Consider the following 23,937-nt stretch of genomic DNA (forward strand, 5'->3'; position numbering starts at 1 on the left):
TTTTGGCAAAGTATAATTTATCCATGAAGTTCTATGGTATTGCCAAATAAAAGTAAGTATTAATATATTCTGAGGAAAGTCTATAGTCTGTTCTTTCTGACTTCTTTTTGTTGATTTTTTGGTTTGGTTTGGTTTGGTTTTTCATTTTTTAAGGTTAGCATTTAAATCCCAGTAATTTGCAGTTAGTCCAGAAGAATTTATACATGGTATATAGTTGTGAGGGTGAGAGAGGAGGGTAGTATCAGTCTTAGTTGTCATACTGTTTGGAAGAAATTTAGTTTCTTTGCTTTCCAGTTAGTATTGATGGTAACCCTGTTTCTGTTCATCTGTCTATTCATTTATTTAATCTCTCTTTTTATTCAGCTGGCTTTAGCAATAGCAGACCTTGCCCTACAGATGCCTTCCTGGAAGGGGTGTGTACAGACATTGGTGGAAAAGTAAGTAATTTGTATTGACTCTATGCTAGCATTTGGAATTACCATTAACCTACACAGAGAAATTTGTTAGTAATAGCTAGGCATTTGGACTATTTCCCCAAACTCTTAACATAAGTTTATTTATCATTAACCTTTGTTAGATTAAAAGAAAATCATTTAAAATTTAAATACAGAAATATATCATGTGGGACATAAAAGACTCTCATAATTTATACACACACACACACTTCTTGAATTAACTGCAACAGTCTTTCATTGTCTGTGGATCACTCTCACTAACTGACATATCAGCAGTTTTATAAAAATATTGTCAGAATGTTTAAAATTATATGAAATTGAAAGTTATGCGTATATGTACTCATACTAGTTGGGGTTTATTTCATGTCTGTAAAAGGAACAGTATTATTTTTAGATATATGGAGCTTGCCGCTTTGACCATGAGGAGCATTTCCTCATGGTGTTGGCAAGGCAAGATAAGCTTGGTATTTGCTTGCATTTTGGCATTTGGTTAGGAAATTATTTTTGAACAAAGTGAATGTCCTTTTTACCAACTATAGTGTATCATTAAAGCCTTTATATGGATTATTTTTTGTTTTAAGAAACTTTTTATTAAGAATAATAACACATACTCCTTGAAAAAATTCTAGCAGTATGGAAGCTTTCAAAGTAAAAAGTAAATACCTTCCCATATTCCTATTCCATAAGCTATTTCATAAGCTACACTATTGATGATTGGCTGTGTCGCCCTCTAGACTTTCCTTTAAGCATTTTAAAATAAGTAAATGCATATATATTAATATGCATATACCTATGTATTTTTTCAGTCACATGTAATAACATCTTTCATATACTTAAAAAAATTTTTTTCTTCCAGTTTTGTTATGTAGAATTATTACAGTTTGCATATATACATTATATTACATGTAAATACATATAAGTATACTGTACATTTTTTTAGTTTATATGTATGTACTAATTATTGTTTCTAAGAACAGATTAGATCTTCAGCTTTTTACATACACTTTTTTCACTTAATACATTGTAGACATGTTTTCATGTTATAACATAGAGATACATTCATTATAATGGCTACGTATGTTCTACTGTGTAATGCTTGTAACTTCTAAATTTTGTCTAATTATGGATGACCTTTATATTTTCCCAGTATTTTTACTGTTTTTATAAAAAAAGTACTGCAGTGCACATCTTTGTATACTTTGCATGTATATGTGGGATTTTTTGAGAGAGAAATTTCTGGGAATGGAATTGCTGGGTCAAAGATTATTATACAGGTTGAAATTTTGACTTCTAGATGCCTTTCCAAAGAATTATATCTATTTTTTATCCCCTTTAACAGTAGTGATAATTCTGCTTTTGTTGTCTTAAGTTATTCTGATGGCTGTTGTTATGTAATTCTGTATTGTTGAACTCTAAATAACTTATATCTCTCTTTTCTTTTCTAGATATAGCAATGATGTAACTTCTCTGCCTTTTCTGCTGGAGATCCTTACAGTGTTACCTGAAGAAGTACATAGTCGTTCCTTACGAATTGGAGCTAACCGGCGTACAGAAATAATAGAAGATTTGGCCTTTTATTCTAGTACAGTGGTATCTCTATTGGTGAGTATGTTTGAAGTACAAAATTGCTGCCTAGAGGCAAAAAGCCTTGATGGCTATTTTGTAACTCAGTTGCATCTTTGTGAAATAGCTTTCTTAGCAAAATGTGGTGATGATAATACTGTGGCATTTATATAACACTTTACAGTTAAAAATACTTTCAAAAACTATACTTTTTGAGCTTCTAAGTAATACTGCAAGGGTGATGTTATCTCCATTTTATGATGAGAAGAAGACTTTAGAAGTATACAACTGCTAATTCAGAATTTGAACTCAGGCCTTCTGATTACGTATTCCTTGCTCTTCTACTTCATGCTACAAACTGTAGGCTCTTGGTCAAGGACTGTGCTAAGGGAAGTGTGTATAAATTTACTTTTCTTAAGGAAAAGATCCTCTCTTAAGGATAAATTGAGATTTTGATAGGGTGGTGGTACAGATGTTCACTTGACCTTAGAGTGGTATCACAATTATAGATTAGCTAATAGTACACCATCTTTTAAAAAAGAGTTAAATGTGATGACATCCTTTTTGATTAGGTGGAAATTTTAATGCTCTAGACCAGGGTGGATTAATTTACGACCTATGGGCTTGTCACCCAGTTTTGTAACTCAAGTTTTATTGGTACACAGCCATGCCCATTCAGTTACATGTTGTCTGTGTCCATAATTTTGGGCTAAAATGGCAGAATTGAGTAGGTTTCACAGATACACATGGTCTACAAAGCCTAAAATATGTGCTGATTGCTGAACTACTAGATGGTATTAAACTGATTACCTAGCCCATAGCTCATTTTTAAGTCATTATAGTCCAGGTCAATTTTCTCAACAATGTAGTTATAGTAGATCATTTTTTATGAATTTGTTTCAGTAGTTCAGCATAACTGAACTTTTTATTTGAAAAAACAAAATTTTGTTTAAAATTGTGTTCAGCTTGGTCTTAAAAGAACAATTTTCCAGTGAATTTTTAAGTTAAATGTATTTTTCAGTTAAACATTTATCTTAAAGAAATAGTGTAATAGAAAACTAGAAAATACAGATAAACAAATTACATTCAAACCATCTGAGATGACACTATTAATCCTTTAGTACATAACCTTTGTGAACATATGTGCAGATTTTTAAAATCCAAGTGAGAATGTACTCTACCTACCCTTCTGCAGCCTGCGTTTCTAGTCATCCAGCTTCATCTTTCCACTTCAGTAAATTTTTATATTATCTAATATAAGTAAAAATTATCTAGACCATATTCCTGAGTTGGTTCTAAAATATCTTTTACAGCGTTTTCCCAAATCAGTATCTAGTCTAGAATCGTGCTTTTTATCAAGTTATTGTGACTTAATCACAGTCCCTGTTCCCCTTCCTTTTTCAAAATGTCACTGATTTGTTGAAGAGACCAGTTGTTTTATAAGACATCTTTCTTTTTGGATTTTCTGTTACCTTGTCTTTGTTTCATTTCATTTGTTTTTCTTTTATCCGTAATTCGTCTAACTGAAAATTATATCTAAAGCAGCCCTGCTCAGTAGAGATTCCTCAAGAGAATTAAGCTTTAAATGCCCTAAAGCATCCATTGTATGTCATGAATTTTCTCCTATGTATCAATAATGGTCCTAACTGTATACTATCCATGGGATAATTGAGAAAATAGTCACTCAAATCATTTTCTGCAGGACTTATCATGGATTACTTTTAAAAGGTTAAACATTTTTGGCTAAATACATTTTAGATACTTTATGCTGCGTTTTATTGGAAAATAAATACTTTTTGGTTTTCCTTCCATTAATGATGCTAGGATTGACTGGATTAGGATAATGAAAGTCTGATTCTTCCATATGTAAAATATGTTTTCACCCTTGTAATATAATGCAATTTGTATAATGGTAGTTTATTTTACCGTTGTGTGATTCTATGAATCTTTTTCCTGATGGTTTTAGATTCTAGTTAGTAATCCTTGCCTTAAAATTTTCATTGTAGTTTGCAAAATAATGTTTTGCTAATTCTGTCTTTCCTTCTACATGTATATTAGTTAGCATTCTTCTGAGTTCCTACTAGAAAGGCAGGATAAGTCTTAATTTTTAAATTTCCTGTTTTCATTATAAGAATTTGCTTTAAAGATGCCTTAAATGTTACTTTTTTTTTCTGGCTTTCTTTTTATGGAGTGTTATGGGCCCACTGGATTTTCATTGATTCAGGGTCTCCACTTAAATTATTCTTCTGATGCTTAAAATGTCATAACTCTGGCCACTGAGCACCTCTTTACTTCCTAACACAAAAAGATGACTAGTATTCATCTTATTTCCTTATCCCAGATCTAGAATCCTTGGTTCCTTTTAGTATCCATCAGAGTCCAGTCAGGAGAGAGAAACCACTTAGTAATTTGTTGGGGCTGTTTAATATAAAGAATGTTAAACTATAACAGGCATTTATAGAATGGGGAATTGTCTAGTAAGAGGTAAAGAAAGCTGTAAAGAATATAGAAATAAAACAGATACAAGGAGCAGGTGTTAACTTCAAGGCTGAGATCGTTTCCAAGGAAGGAAGAGAAACCCCCTTCTGAGGGCTGAGATCCAGACCCTGTTGGTGATAGCATAGCCATGATAAAGAAGTCATTGTGGTGCTGCATGCTGCTGAAAATCTGTCCTCTCAACCTTGCTAGAAATCTGCTTTCCAGGAAGCCCAAGAAAGTAGTTAGGGAAGATGTCTCCCACAGGTACTCTGCCACAACATCGCCTGCTTGTGGGAATACCAGGGGAAGCTACTGGACACTGTACACTGCAGGCACTGGAGAAGCTGAGTGCACTGAATCTGGTGCTAGAGAAGAAGTTGTACATTCTTTAGGGGCCAGAAGCACTTTGCTATAAAACAATGATAGTGGGTGGGGAATGCTAGAGAAACTGCTGGCCAGTGCACTACAAGAGCTGGACACCAGAGAAGCTAGGAGTCTGGGGCTGGAGAAGCTGCACATTCTGCAGAAGGCTACTACTAAGTGAGCACATTGAAATCAGGAAGCAAAACTGTTTTCCTTGTGCACTTTCTCTCTAGTGTCCTGACAAAAAGTTAATGCCAGTTGGCACAGGAAAAAATGTTTTAAGGTCCCAGATCCATTTTTACAGAGTAGTCTTAAAAGGGTGAATTTGGAGCTGAGAGGCAATAAGTGTATAATTGGCCACAGTCTTCCCATTTGACTAACTCAGCTTCCATATGTAGTCTTTTACACAGATTTAAACTCCAGCACAATGGCGTAACAAACAAATAGGAAATATGCAAAGGTACTATACAGCTCTTATTTATATAGTTATAAGGCTGTAATTGGTATCTAGGCTTTCTTCACAATTCGTTTCATCTTTTCCCTGCTGCTATTAGGCTGAATATTTGTGTCTCCAAAATTCATATATTGAAATCCTAACCCTCAAGGTGATGGTATTGGAGGTGGGACCTTTGGGGTGATTAGGTCATGAGAATGGAGCTCTCATGAATGGGATTAGTGCCCATATAAAAGAAACCCCAGGTAATTCCCTTCACCCTTATGCCATGTGAAGACAGCAAAAAGACAGTTGTTTGTGAACCAAGAAGCAGGTCCTCACCAGATACTGGATCTGTGGGTACTTTGATTTTGGACTTCAGTCTCCAGAACTGGATGCCCTGTGGTGGGTATTCACAAGGGACAGAAATATGTTCACAGTCTGTGCCCATTTATATACCATTCATATACCGCTTCCTCAGACATCCTTGTCACCAATCTTCCAATCATGATTCTTCCCAATCCCTTGTCATCCATCCAAATGATCGATAAATGTCCCTGAATAATTGGAGATCCATATTTCTGGTCATTCCAAACATGGTGGACAACCGTAAATACTGCTCGGAGTTATGCCCACTAGGAGGGCTTTTCTTCAGCACTGGCCTTCACTACTGAGTGGGCCTTTAATGCTGCAGCTGTCCACCTTCAGGTGGTACCAGCATATCGTGCAGACCCATCTGTAATCCAGACTTGAGTTTTTTCTTCATCAGTTATCTGGTTTTGAGGAACACCCCAGGAGGCCACAGGTGTGGGTTGTAGGCAGTGAATCAGTGCAAGAAGAGGGGGTGTTAAAGGAATCTGAACCACATGCTCTTGTAACTTTGTTATACATTCCAGATCTTCCTGTACTCAGTCTTCTTATATATCTTTTCCATTTGATGACAAGTTGCTGCTCTGCATGCCCAACCTATGGCTAGGTAGTTGAGACTGTACTCAGTTCATGATGGGGAGCTCAGGCCACATGATGACCTGATGTCTCAAGGATAGATGTTCAGTCTCTACCAAGGCCCAGTAGCAAGCTGGAAGCTGCTTCTTAAAATGAAAATAGTTACCTGCAGAAGAGGGCATAGATTTCCTCCAAAATCCTAGATAACTGCACTATGATATTCCTATTCCCAGAGGCTTATTAAATCCAGAATCTCTAGGAAGTGTACTTGTATCAGTGAGTTTGGCTCAATCTAGTGTTATATTCCACCCTTCCTTGGTCTAACACCTTTAGAATACACTCCCACATGTTTCCCAGGTTTCTTCAGATACATATTAGCAAAGTTTTATGATTCTCTTAATGTATAATTATTTCCTCCTGTATGTACCTGCCCCCTAGAACATACTGAGATTTGACCCTGGGTGTGAGTGGTACAGGAGATGGGTGTGGTAGGTGTTGAAGAGAATAGGCATCCTTTTTCAAGGCATCTGTCTCAGATGAGGTGATTTCAGGGCTTTCAAACTGTGGAAGGCTAGTCTCAGATACTGGAAGGCAGGCTACTTCCACTGGTAAGGGAGACTCAAAGTGACTTGGGGTTTTAGGATTATCAGTTTCATTAGGGTCCAATTGGATGTCTCTATTCCAAGTTTCAGTAGTCCATTCTTACCAGTTTCCTAACTTTCACATGAGAAACTTGGTGAGACTGTAAATTCAAATTGTTCGTAATTTAGCAAGCCACATAATTACATTTGTATATGAGTTTCAGCAATATTAGCCCTACAGCTACAAAAATGTAAGAGCTTCATTTAGAGCTGTTGTGGAAGTGGAAGCTCTCTAGTTCTCATACTGTGACTTGAACTGAGTTAATGAACCTGAGCTTGCCATTTTCTTTTTGTAAGCACTCAAATGAACTCAGAAGAATCCAGCTACCACTATATTCTTTGTAATCATTACTGCCACAGTGGTCAAGTGCCACAGCCACTTGGGCTTGACTTAGTACTTCATAATAATTGACAATAGGTGATAGCTTGATTTATCGTCATGAAATCTGAAAAATACATCCTTGTGGTGCTTAATAAGGTCTGTAATTCTATCATGTTGCTTGTCATGTTATAAATAGAACCTAGAGGATGAAGTTAGTTCACAGTTGCTAAGAAAAATAGGTATTTGTCTGTAATAGCAGACACCAAAGGCCTCTTAGAACCTTTTCCATTTTTTTCATTCAGTTCCCCCACATTCTCTTTAATGGTTCTATTCTCTTATTTTCTTGTCAGTATTATTCTTCTGTGGTCTGTTCAAATGGACTCACTCCTAAACATTGTATTGAACTTAACATTTTTTAAAATATTGGTATTCTTGCTCTTGAACTGAGCCTGGCCTCTAATGTTTTTCTCCATTTATTCACCATTTTGTTAATTCAGGATCATTTTATTATTTACCTCTGCTGTATTTTTTTTTTTTTAACTGGTGAGCTCTTCTGGTATTTATCTTTTAGCTTTTGAGGTCTTAAGAGACAGAGTTTTTAATAATACAATTCTCAAAGAGAAACTGAAGGCAACTCTTGGTTCTGAAGCTTTATGATGTTTGATTTAATTAACAGATTTTCTTCTCTTCAGAGCAACTAGTTTTAGATGTAGGGTTTTTCCAAAATTCCATCCTAAAGTATTAGTCAGTAGTTAGAATGTATAATCAAGTCCTTCTGTTTGTAACCATCATGCCTTCCTGAAATGTCATTTAGGAAGGCCAAGCAATTGTGTAATCAGTTTACATCGAGAGCTTCAAAGATTGATATGTGTGTGTTTGTGGGTGTGGGTATGTGATTGCCATGAATTTACTCGAATCATTTCTTTTTTTCTTCCTTCATTTTAATTCAATTCAATGCAATTCAGACTAATTAATAAGTATATATTTTTATTACCTGATACTGCAGACATAGGGGGACCGTGGCTATTTGGAGGTCCACTTATCAGCATTTAGATCACTGTGGGATTACATTCCACACACCCCACTCCTGTGCCTTCTAAACCCCATGGCAGTTAAGATGTTTCTAACCTATTGCCCGCAAAAACATTCTTTATCCATAGTGTTGCATTACACTTTACTTTGGGAAAAGTATACATCACAAAAACAGTTTGCAAAGAGAAACAATGGTGAGTTTTAGTCTGACTTTTTGTTTTCTTTCTTTTGTAGTAAATTACCATATTTACAGTAGTATCACTTTATGTGGGGTGGTATATTTGCTAGGGTTCCAGTGCTGAAGCTGAAATACCAGCTTTTCATGTGGAAATATGCAATAGTATCACTAGCTTATTTCTGTTCCATAAAATCAAATGTATAGATGAGTATTATTTATTTTGTTTATTATTTTTTATTGAGTTATAGTTGATTTACAGTATTATTTTCAGGTGTATAACAGTGATTCAAATTTTTTATAGATTATACTCCATTTAAAGTTACTATAAAATATTGGCTATCTTCCCTGGCTATGCAATATATCCTTGTTGCTTATTTATTTTATACATAGTTTTACGTCTTAATTTCCTACCCTTGTTTTGCCCGTCCCCTCCCTTCCTCCCCACTGGTAACCACTAGTTTGTTCTCTGTATCTATGAGTCTGTTTTGTTATATTCATTCGTTTCATTTTTTAGATTCCTCATGTAAGTGATAACATATAGTATTTTTCTTTCTCTGTCTGACTTATTTCACTAAGCATAATACCTTCTCCAGGTCCATCCATGGTTGTTGCAAATGACAAAATTTCATTTTTTTAATGTCTGAGATGATGAGTATTGAAGACAATTCTATTGATAAGTTACGTTAATGTGGAAGTGGGATCTAAGAAACATAGTTTCTAAAACATATCTATCTTTGAACAAGTCTGTAAGTTCTCTGTACCTCAGCTTCCTAGTTGAGAAAGTAGAAATAATAATAATAGTTACCTATAGAGTTTTCATGGGGATTAAATGAATTAAGAGTGTTCAAACGGTGTCTGGCACTTAAAAAGCACTTTTAACAGTTAGGTGTTATTATTATCCTTCTCATTATTACATCTGTAAAGTGATGATAATAATGGTTTAAATATAAAGATTGACATTGTTTGTTGTAACTTTTTCTTTGCAGATGACTTGTGTAGAAAAAGCAGGAACAGATGAGAAAATGCTTATGAAGGTCTTCCGCTGTTTGGGAAGTTGGTTTAACTTAGGAGTTTTAGACAGTAACTTCATGGCTAACAATAAGTTACTTGCGCTCCTTTTTGAGGTTTTGGTAAGTAATGACTTTGGTTATGAAGTGGCTTTTATTTCTGCCACATAGTCACTTACAATAACTGCCCTTCTGGGATATGAGTGTTTTCAGATCTTTGCAGAGTGAATGGAAGGTGTATGGTAAGAAAGCAGCACTGTCCCCTTCTTGTTGCCAAGTACCAAATTAAGGTATTAGTTTTAATATTCAGAGTAGAATGTAGTTAGGTTTAAGAGGAAAGCAGCCTTTATTATATAGATCCATGATTTACATGCTAAAATTCAAGTAACAAAAAGCCATTGGTCTCTGTTTCCTTATTTTAAAAATATTAAGTTGTATATTTCTAATAATGGTTATTGGGTCTTTGAGACAATTTTAGATCAGAATATTATCTTTGTAGTTGAGATAATTTGCTTAAACATGGTATGTATAGGAATGTATACATTGGAGTTCAGGTTTTTAGATTAATAGAATAAGAGGTAATGTCTTTTTATATACTTGTGCACTTCTTTCTTAAACTTTAAAAGTCATAGTGCCTAGTACTACATTCCTGTGTCTTGTTAGATAGGGGCGTATGAGTACGTGGAATAAGACAAGTTTTTAGAATAAGAAAGCACTATCTCAAGCAGGAATATTAAATAGGTCTTTGGAAGTGGGAGTGACTTCGTCTCTTTCTCCCTGGTGGTTTTCCTTCCATGAGGACGTATTAGTATGGAAACTCTGTGTATACTGGTTTTACGCTGGTGCACTATTATTTAGAAGATGGTAGCATGACACTAGGTTGATATGACTGTGAATGAAAGAAAGAAATGGAAAGCACATCCTTCAAGGAGACATTTTTGGCATTGTACTGTTAGTGTATTTCTGCTATCATTTTTGCCTCAGAAGATAAAACTGAGGAAAGTTAGGATGTTAATAGTTGTTTTGCTAGTCATTGTCTTTGTCTCCATGTCTACTGATGCTGTACCTCGATAATGGTAATTTTGATTCTCATTTTACCAAGTTGTGTGAAGAATAGTCAGTATTAAAAAATTTAAGTCTCACTTTTGTTGAAAGTTTATAAATATTAAATATGAATGGAGCACAGTCTACGATACACTTCAAACTTAAAACAGTGGTGACTTCTGGGAACTGAGATTGGGGCAAGGAACAAGCTAATGTACCAGGATTATATTATCTTCTGTACTGATCCAGTGTCAGGACCAGTCCTCTGCCACTTAAGAGTGTTTCTGGAATCAGGGTCAAATATATTACTGTTCATACATTCATACAGTGGTTTGAAATCATGCTATATTTTAGTTTGCTTTATGCCTTGACCATGACATTATATAGCTTTTTTCCCTATAGTTTTTTTAAGTATTTTTTTTAAAAAATACTTGATATATAGAAAAGAATAAATTTGAACATTTATTTAACTTTTAAAACAGTGATAAAATGAATATTTTTGAATTTACCGCCAATCAATCTAAGAATGATCTAATGAATAATTTGTGTCTTTGTGTTTTCCCAGCCCTGCTTTTATAGCTGTTTCCACCCTGAAGATTCTAAATGTCCTTTTTTATTATTCACAAAAGATCAGTATACCTGCACTAAATTTATCCAACCTCTCAACCGTACTCTCCTAAGTAGAAACCCTGGAGGCCTCCCTCCTTGAACCTTCTAATTTATTATCACTTGCTCTTTTGATCTGCTCCCCAGCTGTCATCCTGGGGCTGCTTTTTTACTGTGCTTCTGGATTAGATTAACTCTTTTTTGGAACCTTCTCAAATACCTTCCTCAGAAGGACATGTGGGAAATAAATACTGAGTTTTTGCATGCATTCTGGAGAAATTTTTTTATTTCATTCTTGAGTGATGGTTTAGCTAAGTATAAAGCTCTAGATTCAATATTTTCCTTCAAATTTCCAAGGCCTTGCTTTCTTGTATACTGACATGCATCATTGCTAATGAGAAGATGGATGAACTGATTTTTGCTCCTTTCAAAGTTACTTTCTCCTCTCCTCCCCAGAAGCTTTAAGAACCTCTGTTTAACCTTGGTATTCTGAAATATCATGATGATGTGTTAGGTATGGGTCCTTTATACTTGTTGGAGCCTTTCATTTTAGATAGTAGAATATCAGAAAAAGATAGAGAAGATTTTCACAGACTGAATAGGGCAGGGAGCACATGGTATTCTATTTGGTGGGACTAGTATGGAAGAAAACATAGATTTTAGAAGTCGTGTGACCATGATTGAGGTACAAAAGGCTGACGTGCTTGATGTATAGGGAAATTGTCAGAAATAGGACTAGGAAGATGATGGATATTGTCTCATTGAAGGCCATGACTATCAGGTTGTTATGCATTTAAAGTACATATTCAGAAACAGACTATAATTGCATTCCTCTTACTTGGATTATAGCTTAATGATCATACGTCTTCCCTATTCCTGCTATCTCTCAGCAACAGGATAAGACCTCATCCAACTTACATGAAGCTGCTTCAGACTGTGTGTGCTCAGCTCTCTATGCCATTGAGAATGTGGAAACCAACTTGCCATTAGCCATGCAACTTTTTCAAGGAGTTCTTACATTGGAGACTGCCTATCATATGGCTGTGGCACGTGAAGACTTAGACAAGTGAGTAATTATTAAAGGCAGTAGCCCTGGATTCACATATAGTCTGGTGTTAAGTCACCTTTTATTACTCATCTCTCCTTTGTGATTCTTCGTGACTCTGTAAATATATACACTGCATCCTCAAGATGCTTTGCTATTCTCATCTGACCTAGAGTGGCACATTGGATGCAGAGGGAGAGGTGATGATGGAGAATAGTAATTTTTCACAATACAAAAGGTAAGGCTCTTGGGGGAGGGTATAGCTTAGTGGTAGAGTACATGCTTAGCATGCACAAAGTCCTGGGTTCAATCCCCAGTATCTGCACTAAAAAAAAAAAATAATAATTTTAAAATACATAAATAAACCTAATTACCTCCCCCCCAAAGAAAAAAGTTAGTCTCTTAAAAATTACAGATGAACTTTGAAGTATCAGGTGTGATTTGAAGGGAATTTTATTCAAATGTTTTAGTAATTGAGAATTGAACTGACAGAGGAGTCATTTACTTATATGTTTAAAAGTATATGATTTAAGGAAAGGTTGCTGTTACAGAGATTGTGATACAGTATAGCAGATAATCACTGTGTCTCTTAGGCTGAGGATACTTTTATTTATTTGATTAACTGTGTCTGTGAGTATGTACACATAACATCCAAATTTCTGACTTGGTACTCTCGTTTCTCTTTCATCTACAGAGTTCTGAATTACTGCCGTATTTTCACTGAACTATGTGAAACTTTTCTTGAAAAAATTGTTTGTACTCCAGGCCAAGGCCTTGGGGACCTACGAACTCTGGAACTGCTTCTTATCTGTGCAGGACATCCTCAATATGAGGTAGTATTTTATACTGTGCTAAAGTCATTATTTTCCAGCTGAATATTGCACATTATCTATATTCCATTGTCTCCTGTCCATCTTTTTATTTGTGGGAAATTATAGTTTTATTTTTATTTAAGGTAATGTGGGAATTTCCTCTGTATTGAATTTTTAAAAAAATTATATTTAGACTTCTGCTTAGAATTCTTTTCTATTTTCTTACCTGGTTAACTGGGCTGACTGGTATAGGAACCTCAAGGCACCTGTTATAGAAAGAAAGCCAATTACTTTTCTACTGAGGCCCCTCTCTAGCTTCAGTTATTCTTTAGAGCTTATAGCTTAAAAAATATATATATATATATACATATATATATTAACTATACCTCCACAAGTCTTCAACATCCAAAATTTTTCTCCAAATTATAGATGGGAATGAGAATGAGATTGAAAGGATTTAAAGAGTCTTCTTCATTCCAGAATCTCTAAGGCACAATGCCTCTTTTAAGTTTGCTAGATTATTTTTTAAATATCCCCATTTATTCAAGAAATTTTACCTCCCCTTAATAGTATAAGAAGTGAGAAAGAATTTTCAAGCTGGGTTAGCTTTATTTAAATAGCTCTATTTTGGATTCTTGATGGGAAAAGGATGATAGGGCCCCTCTCAGGAAGGGGTACAGTAGCCCTGTGATTCTCAGTCCTTTTTCTATGATCACATAAAATATAATGTTTGTTTGACATAATCTCATGGAGATCTAGATTTTGTTGAAACTCAAAACATTTTTGGTAGGAAATATAATACCACCTAATAATTATCACTCCTTTAGTGCCGTATATAAGATAGGCTGTGGTATGTTCAGGTATTTGCAGATGGCTTGTCTGGTAAAAAGTGTTCTAAACTCAGAAATAAAATTGAATAATTTCAGAATTTGGAAAGAAATACTTTTAAAGGGACTTCCATTTCTGTATCTGTTTCTCTCAATTTAAAATCCAGTATACTGTTGGAGAAGTTACCTCAGGGCTAAACAGGGAATGTAAAGCCTGTCATCCTAAATAGAGTTTTGGACTTAAGACAGGAATATAATTTGGGAGGATAATAATAAATCTGGAGAAAAGGTGATTTCTTAACTAGTTCCGCTCATATTTAAAAGTATATCTTTCCTATATGGCCTTAGTAATAATAAAACTGTCTTCTTACTCCATTCCTTTTCTGATTCAAATAAACCATCTTTTCTCTTTTAATTTAATAGGTAGTAGAAATTTCCTTTAACTTTTGGTACCGACTAGGGGAGCATTTGTACAAAACTAACGATGAAGTTATTCATGGCATCTTCAAAGCTTATATTCAAAGGCTTCTTCATGCCTTGGCTCGACACTGCCAGCTGGAACCAGATCATGTAAGTTTTCTTCTCTACTTAATCTCAAATCTTAATTTCCTTCTCTTTTCAGTGCTAATTTGAAAAGGAACTGAAAAGACAATAAAGCTTAATGGAATCTGCAGATTTTCTGTCGCTGTATAGCTTACACTGAAGAAGTCAATACCAGTATAATGAAGAACACCAGACCTGTGTACATAGAAATCAGTCCTGCTGAGCCAGTAATTATTCTGGGAATTCACCTTAAATAATTATGCAGAAGAAAAAAATAGCTATTTTATGTACAAAGCATTAGCTATAAAAGTAAAAAACGGTGAACCCGTGTGCAACAGTATTAGAAGAATTACATAAATTATGATGCAACAACTTGATGCACCTATAATTTAGCAGTTAGAAATAATGACTTGAAATAGCAATAGTTGGTATGCTAAATAAAAAAATGTTAAATTTTATACTCTGTATTTTTAATAGTATAGAATATATGGATGGATTAAAACTAACACAAAAGTGAAATATTTGCGTGAGGATGTGGAGAATAACATGACTCCTCCCACACCACATGCATATTTTTCTTTACATTATTTATACTCATTTTATGATTTAACGGAAAATGTAGAAATACTCTATTTGCTTATAAGAAAATATACTAGAAATATTATGAAGTAGTCCATTAGAAAACTCTTCAACCTTGTTCTTTGCTTAGTCTCTTCAAATTTTATAGCATTTATTTAATCCTTTTGGTTGGTTGCTTGAACATCCCTGTCCTTCATCTTAGCACCTGGAGTGTTTGTTTGTTTGTCTGTTTTCGATTGCTTACCCAACATGAATACTGTCTATTTTCTTCATTTTAATGTTAATGTTATATGAATCATAGCATTTTGTATTTCCACAGAACCTTAGTGATGATTTGGTTCTGTGGGTTTCAATACTTTTTTTTTTTTAACCGAGGAATCCTATCTTCAACTACATCTTACTTGGAAGCCTGATATGTAAACAAAAGCAGGTCTGCTCTGGTTTAAATGGCTCTGCTTGCTTGATCCCTTTCTTCCCTTTGCTAGTTCCATGGCACCATTTCTCTTGCAGTTAATTCCTTATGCTTGTAGGTCCTTAGTGCTTTATAATTCATTATCTTATCTGAGACAGCCATTTTTTCCTCCTCATTCCTTGACTTTAATGTTTCCATCTTAAAGCAAGGAGATTGAATGAGATCAGTGATTCTCAGTAATACCAAGGGCTTTTCCCAAATACTCATGGCCCAAGATTCTTATACATGCCTTTAACCGTCTCACAATTGATAAGCCTTAGTTTACTCGCAGGAGTATGTTGAAATAAGAAAAATTTAGGAAACATGAAATGTAAATGATCTCTGTATTTTTTTAATGAAAAATTTCAAATATACAGCAAAGGCGAAATAACTCTATAGTGAATATCTGTATATCTACTGCCTAAATTGTACCATTAATATTTCATTATACCTGTCTTACTATATATATCTGTCCAACTATATAAAATTCTTTTTAAAGTTTAAAATTCTGTTTTGTGTCTAGTTATTGTGATAATGATTGATTTTGGTAAATCTCAAACCATAAAGCTTCAGAGGATTATTCAGTAATAAAAAGCTAGATCTTATCTAGATAAACTCTTAAATTACCACCTCTTGTAGGTCACTTCCCATCCCACCACTCCAGATTTTTCCAACAGGGCAAGGTGTAGCTTGAAAAGGCAAAAAAAGAAGTGTTTCTTATAGTAAAGATAGAGAGGATGGGATTGTATTGACATATCTAAAAGTTTGGGATACCTTCTGTAGTAAAATGTCCTTGCGATTTAGGCAATTTATCTTTTGTTCATTGGGACTGGACTTCTTAATGGCTTTTTTATTCTTGATTTAAGTCAGTGAAACCCTTAGTGAGTTTAAAACAAATGTTATCTGATTTGAAATTTTAGGAGGGGGTTCCTGAGGAAACTGATGATTTTGGGGAGTTTCGTATGAGGGTATCAGACCTGGTGAAAGACTTGATTTTCTTGATTGGATCTATGGAGTGTTTTGCTCAGGTAAGCCCATTTGGAGCTTCTTACCAGTTTCACTGATCACTTTAATTGTGTTCACTTCTGTTTCTTCTGTAAAAGTTCCATCTTTTTCTTCAATTTTGATGCTAAATGGGACGATAGATACGCAGTTGCCTAGCACACTGCCTGGCATATAGTAGCTATGTTTATTTAGTATCTTAGAAGCCAATTGCAGTCTGTGAATGGTTCAATCATAGTTTACCCTATTACTCTTCCTAGTGAGAGCTGTTGCATTTGTTCAGGTGGAATGGAAGATCATAGATAAACGTTAAAGCCCCCAGAATACTTGGAGGGAATTTGGAACTAGCCAGGAAAATAGGCAAATTTTTTTGCTTTAATAATTATGTATTAACTCCTGGCAACTCTTAGTTATTTGGCATTTCCTTTGTCCACACTTATGGTTATATTCCTGTGCAGTTTCATCCCAGAGGTGACTATACTAGAGTAGAAGAATCATAGTCCTGTGGTTTTCCTGACAATCAGTGAGTAACATTTTACGTCATAAGGTTGCAGTCATCACCATTCCACGTCACTTAACATTAGCATAATTTCAGGTGGTTTTCATGTTGCTGGATCATGCTTGGAGCCCTGAAATATTAGTTTTGATGCTTTGTCAGCTGTACTGAACTAACCTAATTTTGGGGGGAGTACCCAGTCATTTTGTGTATTTGGGGGCATCATCTGATCTAGAAAGTGTTAATAAAATTATAACTTTTTTTTTTTATATTAAGTAAAGTATGTTAGTTGACCTGACTACAAAGGGTTGGAGATTCTGAGAAAGCAAATTCAGTGAGAGCTCCAGATCACAGGCAGATGACTTGTGCTCAGATTTCAGTTCTCTCACTGGCTCTGTGGCCTTGAACAAGCTACTTCTTGTTCTTCTCCAGACCTCAGTTTACAAATTTACATCAATTATCAGTGTTGTCTAAGAGGTGTTCTGTGGAACACTAGTCTCATGAGATGTTCTTTGCCAAAAAAATAAAATAAATAATAATTATGTCAATTAAAATTGCAAAATGACTTAAATAGTGTATTAAAGGCTCTGTGAAGTCCTTTACAGCAAGAGAATTACTTAATTTTATCTTACTCAGCATTGTCTGTTATTTGACTGCAGAAGTCTTATTTAGACTAATACCCAGTCACATTCCACTGATGGATGTGCCCTGGGAAATTTCAGGACTTCTCTGAGTATTCTGCTTAGTCTTCTTTTTTTTCTTTTCCTTTGCTTGGATATGGTATTGTGATGGGCGCTTCAAAACAGCTTCTTCAGCCATTTTTTAAGGAATTTAATCTGTACTGCTGGTGTTGATGTGGACAAGTAGTGGAAATAATAGAAATGTAAAGCCAGTGCATATGTAAAGGTTTTACATTGTATCTCAATTTTTAGTGTTTATTTATCAGTTATTATCAGGACCAGGAAAAGACACTCATGTAGTATGTTTTGTTTTTTTCCATAATACTCATTTTGTGGGGTAGATGATAATCTTGATATACTCTTGGGGACCAAATGAGTTTATTTCAAATATTAAACTAGTGTTACTTAGATTTAGTGAAATTTGAAAAATGAGAATATTCTCCCCTGGCTCTGAGGGGTAACTAATTAAATTTACAAACAAGGGGCTGGATTTATTTTAACTAACAGGATTTTTTGTTTTGTTTGTTTTGGAATTCTATTCTGTTTTCCTTTTAATGGATCCATAATCCACCTCTTCTTCTCTAGTTATATTCTACTCTGAAAGAAGGCAACCCACCCTGGGAGGTGACAGAAGCGGTTCTCTTTATCATGGCTGCTATAGCAAAGAGTGTTGATCCGTGAGTGTCTAATAAGTCTTTTGCTGGGAACTCTTAATATCAGAGAAAGGAAAATTACACCATTTTTCTCATATGGTATATGTTTGGAAACTCTTAGAACTTCTTACTTCTATAATGCTGTCTAGTCTTCTGACTTCTACAGTCTAGTCCGGAGTAGCATGCATTGCTGATGTCTGTGTTTTAACCACATTTCCTAGAATTAAAATTATTTTGTTCTTGATGCTAGGAAAAGAATGCCAATTTATTTTTTCAACCGAGGCTTCCTTGTGAAAGTTGGTATAATCAAAAATTTGTTAGACTGTTAAATTGTTGGCACTTGGTTAAAAGCAACTGAATAGGCACTATTTGACTCTCCCTTGCTTTTGTGACCTTGGGTAAGTTATCCTTGCAAATATTAAATTATATTCTCCTTTTTTGCTGTCTTAGAGAATCATTTGTGAGTTTCAGAGAGGCAAGGCATAGACATCATTTCATGTAAAAGAATAGCAAGCTCTAAAGGGCAATTATTATTTTTGTTATTGACACTGGAAATTCTATTTATGGTTTCAACATGAATCCCTAAAAACAGAATTTATTTTGTGCTGTGAGTTTATAAATTGATGCTAATATCTGACAAGTTTTCCTGTATAGTAATCAGATACCTACAGTTGAGCTCTCTATCCAGGGCCTTGGTTGGAGAGATGGTGAAGGCATGCATTTATAAAACATATAATGCTTACTTCTTAGCTGATTTTCAGAGTCTAGTCAGTGAAGTCATGTATTGACTAAATCCAGTTAATATTTAAGGGGTTAGAGTAGATTTGTGTTTCTCTATTAAGAAGTTCTGGTCCTGAATTACATACATACTGCATTGTTCTTAAATCCATTTTGGTGTCTTTTGGAACCTTCCTTAACAGTCTGAAGATATTACAGTCACTAGTAATGTAACTGATACGTGTTGACATGAGAAAGGATGGGTAGAGAGTCTCAATAATTACTTTAGTGCCCTCAGGAAACAAAGTAGAAATGAGAGAAGATTTTATTTTGTTTTTTGTTTTCCACATTTTCAAGCCAACTTCATTATTAACAGTTTTTAGTGTTTAAAGGACTTGATAGACTTAGCTTATCAGCAGGGAGTGCTCTTGTGCTAATCCAGGATTTATTTACATTTTAAACATCTTTCATTTCTGGATTATGTTCTGCCATTTTAGGGGCATCCTCCACTCTGCTTAGAGAATTTCAGCCAATATTCTTGGGGAGTGAAAGAGAGAGGGGGAGAGGGAAAAGTAAGTTCGTGGAGCTGTGGAAATTTCATGGAGTTATTTGGATAATTTTAATTTTCCCTCATGTCCCAAGTTAGGGCACTTTACCTATTCCTGCAGTTTGTGTTCTTGTTTTAGTTAGTGAGCTGGCCCATCCATTCTTACTTGTTCTTAATGGTTCCACTATCCGGCTATAAGAAATCTTTTAGAGAATAACAACTAATAACAAGTGGTCTTTGAGAATTATTCATTCATTTAGCAGTATTTATTGAGTGCCCACTATGTGCCAGGCACTGTTCTAGGTGCTGCAGATATAGGAATAAATAAAATGGATTCTTTAAAAGAAGACATTCATCCATAGTAAATGCCTGCCTCTCCAGTTTGAAGAACCTTATTTTTTGATAGCACAATGTGTCTTTCGACACCTCACTGGCATTTAGAAGATTAAGGAGCAGTATGCTTCTCAACCAAAACAATATCTTCCATTTCTGTCTTTTCCGCCCTTTTGAGGATTTTTAAAACTTCCATATCAAGTGTTAAGCACTTTTATCCAAATAATTATTTATTTAGAAGGAAACCCTTTAGCAATGATTTATGTCATTGCAGCCTGTTATTTGGCCAAAAGCTAACCTCTGAAGTTAGTAATTGTGAGTACTTGCCTTCTAAACTCAGGGAGAACAATCCAACACTTGTGGAGGTCCTAGAAGGTGTTGTCCGTCTCCCAGAGACCGTACATACAGCTGTGCGATACACCAGCATTGAATTGGTTGGAGAGATGAGCGAAGTGGTTGATCGAAATCCTCAGTTCCTTGGTATGTGTGAACACTCCCCTCTGCAGATGCTGCTTCTGATTTTTCTGATTTCCTTCTTCCTCTCTCTCAACTTTTGCTGTTGTTTTCCTACTTTCTCTTTTATTGATAGAATGTTTTGAGACACTGAGAGTAAATGTTATGAGTTACTGCTTAGTTGATAAAACATTTTATAATCTGATCAGACTTTGGAGAAAGGACCTTTGAAAGATTAGATCTCTAGATAGGGAAATAGTTTGCTGCTAGTGCTCAGCTTCAGCATGAATATTTCTGTCTTTGTTAGGTTTTGGCATATGCTTGAGTAAATCAGACTCTCCTGTAGTTCTAACCTAGAAGCTGCTTATAGGCTAAAGCAAAGGAGGGGGGTTTTCAGTGTTAAATATACGCTTCATTTAAAAACTAGGAATTATTTGAAACTAAATACAAATTAAAATGAAGAATGTTGAGTTATATAACCTCTGGCTGCCCTTACTGACTTGAAAAAATAAGTAAAGATCATATAAAATAACTTTATGATTGAAAATGAAGTTAGAAATAATTTCTATAATTTAACCCCCTCATTTTGCAGTTAAGACAGCTAAAATCAGAGACACTAATTTATCCAGGTTGATATATATTAAGCCCCATTGATATTTAAGAGTACTGTATATTCTGGAAATTTTAAGAATCTCCATATTTGTGAATATCATTTTGATGTGCTATGCTTATCTTAATACCATCTTTTGACTTGCTTTTATTTTATACATGATCTTTTTTATTGATTGAACTGTGTGTTCCTATTTTCTGTATATAGAGCATATGATAGATATGCTTACATCATAGATGAGCCATTTTCAAGTTTAACATACCATTTAAATTTTTTTCAAAATACCTATTTTCTAATTCTTAAGTTTCTTCACTTCCATTATGTACTTCAACATGTGGCTTTCTTTCCTGAACAATTTTTTCCACAACGAAACAAAGTGGGTTTATCTATTAAGACATATCATTCAGTACCACCTTGCAGTATCTCATTCAAACTTGTGTCTCAGCTAGAAGACAAATTGCTGCATGTTCGTGCTTACTCTAGAATAGTCAAAACCATAAATCCTCAATTTGAGAATCACTGAAACCTACAGTATTAGAGTTGCTAGATTCTAGTTCTTCTGATTCCCTTGTTAAACAGGCTTTTTGTGTGTGTGTGTGGAGGGGAGCAGGGGGTTCATGCTGGGTTGGTGCATTATTTTGGTCATTAGACTAGAAATGGAAATAACTTTTAAATGGGCTTTCAGAGATTATTTCTTATATGGTTTGGTATGAATTTACTCTAGAGTACTCTTAAAGTACTCTTTAAACATGTATGACTTTCTTTAGGGTTTTTCTATAGAAAAACATTCTGATTTTTATAGAGCAAGGTAAAGTATAGCTAGGATTTGCTTTATAGCAATTTGCCTTTATAATCAGTTTTCTTGGAACACTTACATTTGGTAAAAAGTAAAACATAATAAATTCTTCCACAAGTGCTAAAAATCCATCTGTGTGGTTTTTGGGCCTTTTGTAATTACAAAGAAGCAACTACAAAAGTGTTAGCTTAAAAAAAAAAGTGTTAGCTTAATAGAACTGTCATTGTCCTGATATTAGGCTGTTTTTACAGAGTGATTCATCTCTGAGTATAATAGTAACTCCCTGAGTTTTACCTTTTTTCTTATATAAATGTATTCTTAATTCTTGGATGGTCATATCCACAGTGACTTCAGACTGGGTCAGTGGTTTTCAAACTGTGTTCTGTGAAGCCCTAGCAACAAGCAACAGCTGACTTCCACGTGGAAAGAAATGGAAGATGAATAGATAAGACTCAGGCCTCACTGACACTATTTGTCAGTGAGATCAGCTCCATTTTTATGTGTTATACATGGAGTTTAAACACATTTCATTTTTTAAAAGATGGTTCTTTTGCTTAAAATGGGAATGTGAACCTCAGTTCTAACAAAGTACAAGTTTTCCTTGAGTTTCAAATATGTAATCTTTATGAATGGCTTTTCTCCCTAGATCCTGTGTTGGGCTATTTGATGAAAGGCCTGTGTGAAAAACCTCTGGCTTCTGCTGCAGCCAAAGCCATTCATAACATTTGCTCTGTCTGCCGAGACCACATGGCTCAGCACTTTAATGGACTCCTGGAGATTGCCCGTTCCCTTGACTCCTTTATGTTGTCTCCAGAAGCTGCAGTGGGCTTGCTAAAAGGTATTTACTTAAGCTGTTAAGGAGGAACAGTCTCTAAGCTACCTCTCGGGTTATCTTATAGCAGTCATATCCCAGTTTTTCAGTTGCAGTTTACTTCGTGATGGAGAAGGTAGCTTTTCCATGCAGAGAGGAGGGTGTTGATTATGTGTACATGCATTCTTAGAATATTTTAAGGCTATATAACTAATTCAAAGTACTTACAGTATTCATAGCACAAACCTAGATTTTCGGTGGAGACAACACATTGAAACTAAACATAGTTCCTTTTTGAGTTTTGGGAAGAATAAAAAGGGAGACCAGATAAGCATTGTTATACCAAAGAGGTAAATGGAAACTTAAAGGTAGTGTAGCTGGATCCAGTCCTGTAACTGGAAGTCAAGGGTCTAGATTGCTTAGTAGTCCTTAACCATTACTGATCAGTTTACACTGAATGATTGCCTATCCAGAGGCTAACAGCCAGAATGGTGATGAAGCTCAGAATAATAGAATAATTAGAGAGATTAATTCTAGTGGGAAATACTTTGAGGAAACTTTAACATGGTGGCTATTTTTAAATATTTGAAAGATTATCTTCTAAAAGAGGGAACCGATTTATTTTATGAGTAATTGATTGTTGACAGTTTACTGGCTCCTAAAAAGAAGATGCTTTCCAACCATACTTTCTGAAAGCAGCTTGAGATGTCCTGTGAGGTAGTGAAATCCTTATAGCTGGTAGTTTAGACTGGATTGGAGTATATCAAATAAAAGATGGAGTAATACAACCTGTGTGGTGTCTTTTAAGCCTCAGTGAGTGGCAAACAGCCTTGAAGAAAATGAATGACTACTGTGTGTGAACTGATTGTTCTTTCTCACTTCTGTGATCAGGTTCCCTACCAGCCTATGTAACTATGCATTTTCAAGACAGATTTTCTTTTTGAAGCATGGGTTTTTGTTATTTCTCTTCATAGGCATAGATAAGAGGCATTAAATCAGTGTCAAACATTCTTCTTAATCACTACTAGTAGTTATTGCTGCCATCTTGTCATTTTCCAGTCAAATTTTACCTTAATGCTCAAGTGACATAACTTGTCATATAATGCAGCATCACAGTTATATCAGTGGTATCTTCTAGATATAGAAAACTTTTTTAGTAACGTTCTTTTCAGTAGGAATGAATTAAAAGGAAAAATTACGTTTGTTAGATTTTCCCCCTACTTTTAAATAAAAGTCTAACTCATCTATGGTTTGTAGACTGTCAGGAAGAATCACTGTTTTTTATTCAGATTTGAAGATTTATGGATTGATTACTGTTCTGTTGAATAAAATACCAGGAGATGAGAAAAATCATAGTCAAGGAATTTTTGACCTAGAAGGGACCTAGTATAATATGTAATCCTTTGGATGTAAGGGAGATGGTTCTGCATTTGGTGGAGATTGTGAGAGGAGGGAGGCTGAGTGGGGAGGGTCTGGCCCTTCTATCCCCGCTTTAAGGTAATTACCTCCTTTTTC

General features: G+C 34.9%; 1 protein-coding gene across 2 annotated transcripts in view; it reads left to right on the forward strand.

The window, feature by feature from the left end:
* Nucleotides 1–23,937, forward strand: part of TNPO3 (transportin 3) — an 82,565-nt gene that overhangs the window by 31,094 nt on the left and 27,534 nt on the right. For both annotated transcript variants that reach the window (XM_045511075.2, XM_010947553.3), the window contains 10 exons: nucleotides 364–437; nucleotides 1,901–2,057; nucleotides 9,397–9,540; nucleotides 11,958–12,133; nucleotides 12,807–12,945; nucleotides 14,175–14,321; nucleotides 16,245–16,352; nucleotides 18,088–18,179; nucleotides 20,093–20,232; nucleotides 22,258–22,449. In XM_045511075.2, coding sequence (XP_045367031.1) covers nucleotides 364–437; nucleotides 1,901–2,057; nucleotides 9,397–9,540; nucleotides 11,958–12,133; nucleotides 12,807–12,945; nucleotides 14,175–14,321; nucleotides 16,245–16,352; nucleotides 18,088–18,179; nucleotides 20,093–20,232; nucleotides 22,258–22,449 — 1,369 coding nt within the window. The remainder of the gene's footprint in view (nucleotides 1–363; nucleotides 438–1,900; nucleotides 2,058–9,396; nucleotides 9,541–11,957; nucleotides 12,134–12,806; nucleotides 12,946–14,174; nucleotides 14,322–16,244; nucleotides 16,353–18,087; nucleotides 18,180–20,092; nucleotides 20,233–22,257; nucleotides 22,450–23,937) is intronic.

Source organism: Camelus bactrianus, chromosome 7 (genome assembly GCF_048773025.1).
Source record: "Camelus bactrianus isolate YW-2024 breed Bactrian camel chromosome 7, ASM4877302v1, whole genome shotgun sequence".
In the NCBI taxonomy this organism is placed as follows: Eukaryota; Metazoa; Chordata; class Mammalia; order Artiodactyla; family Camelidae; genus Camelus; species Camelus bactrianus.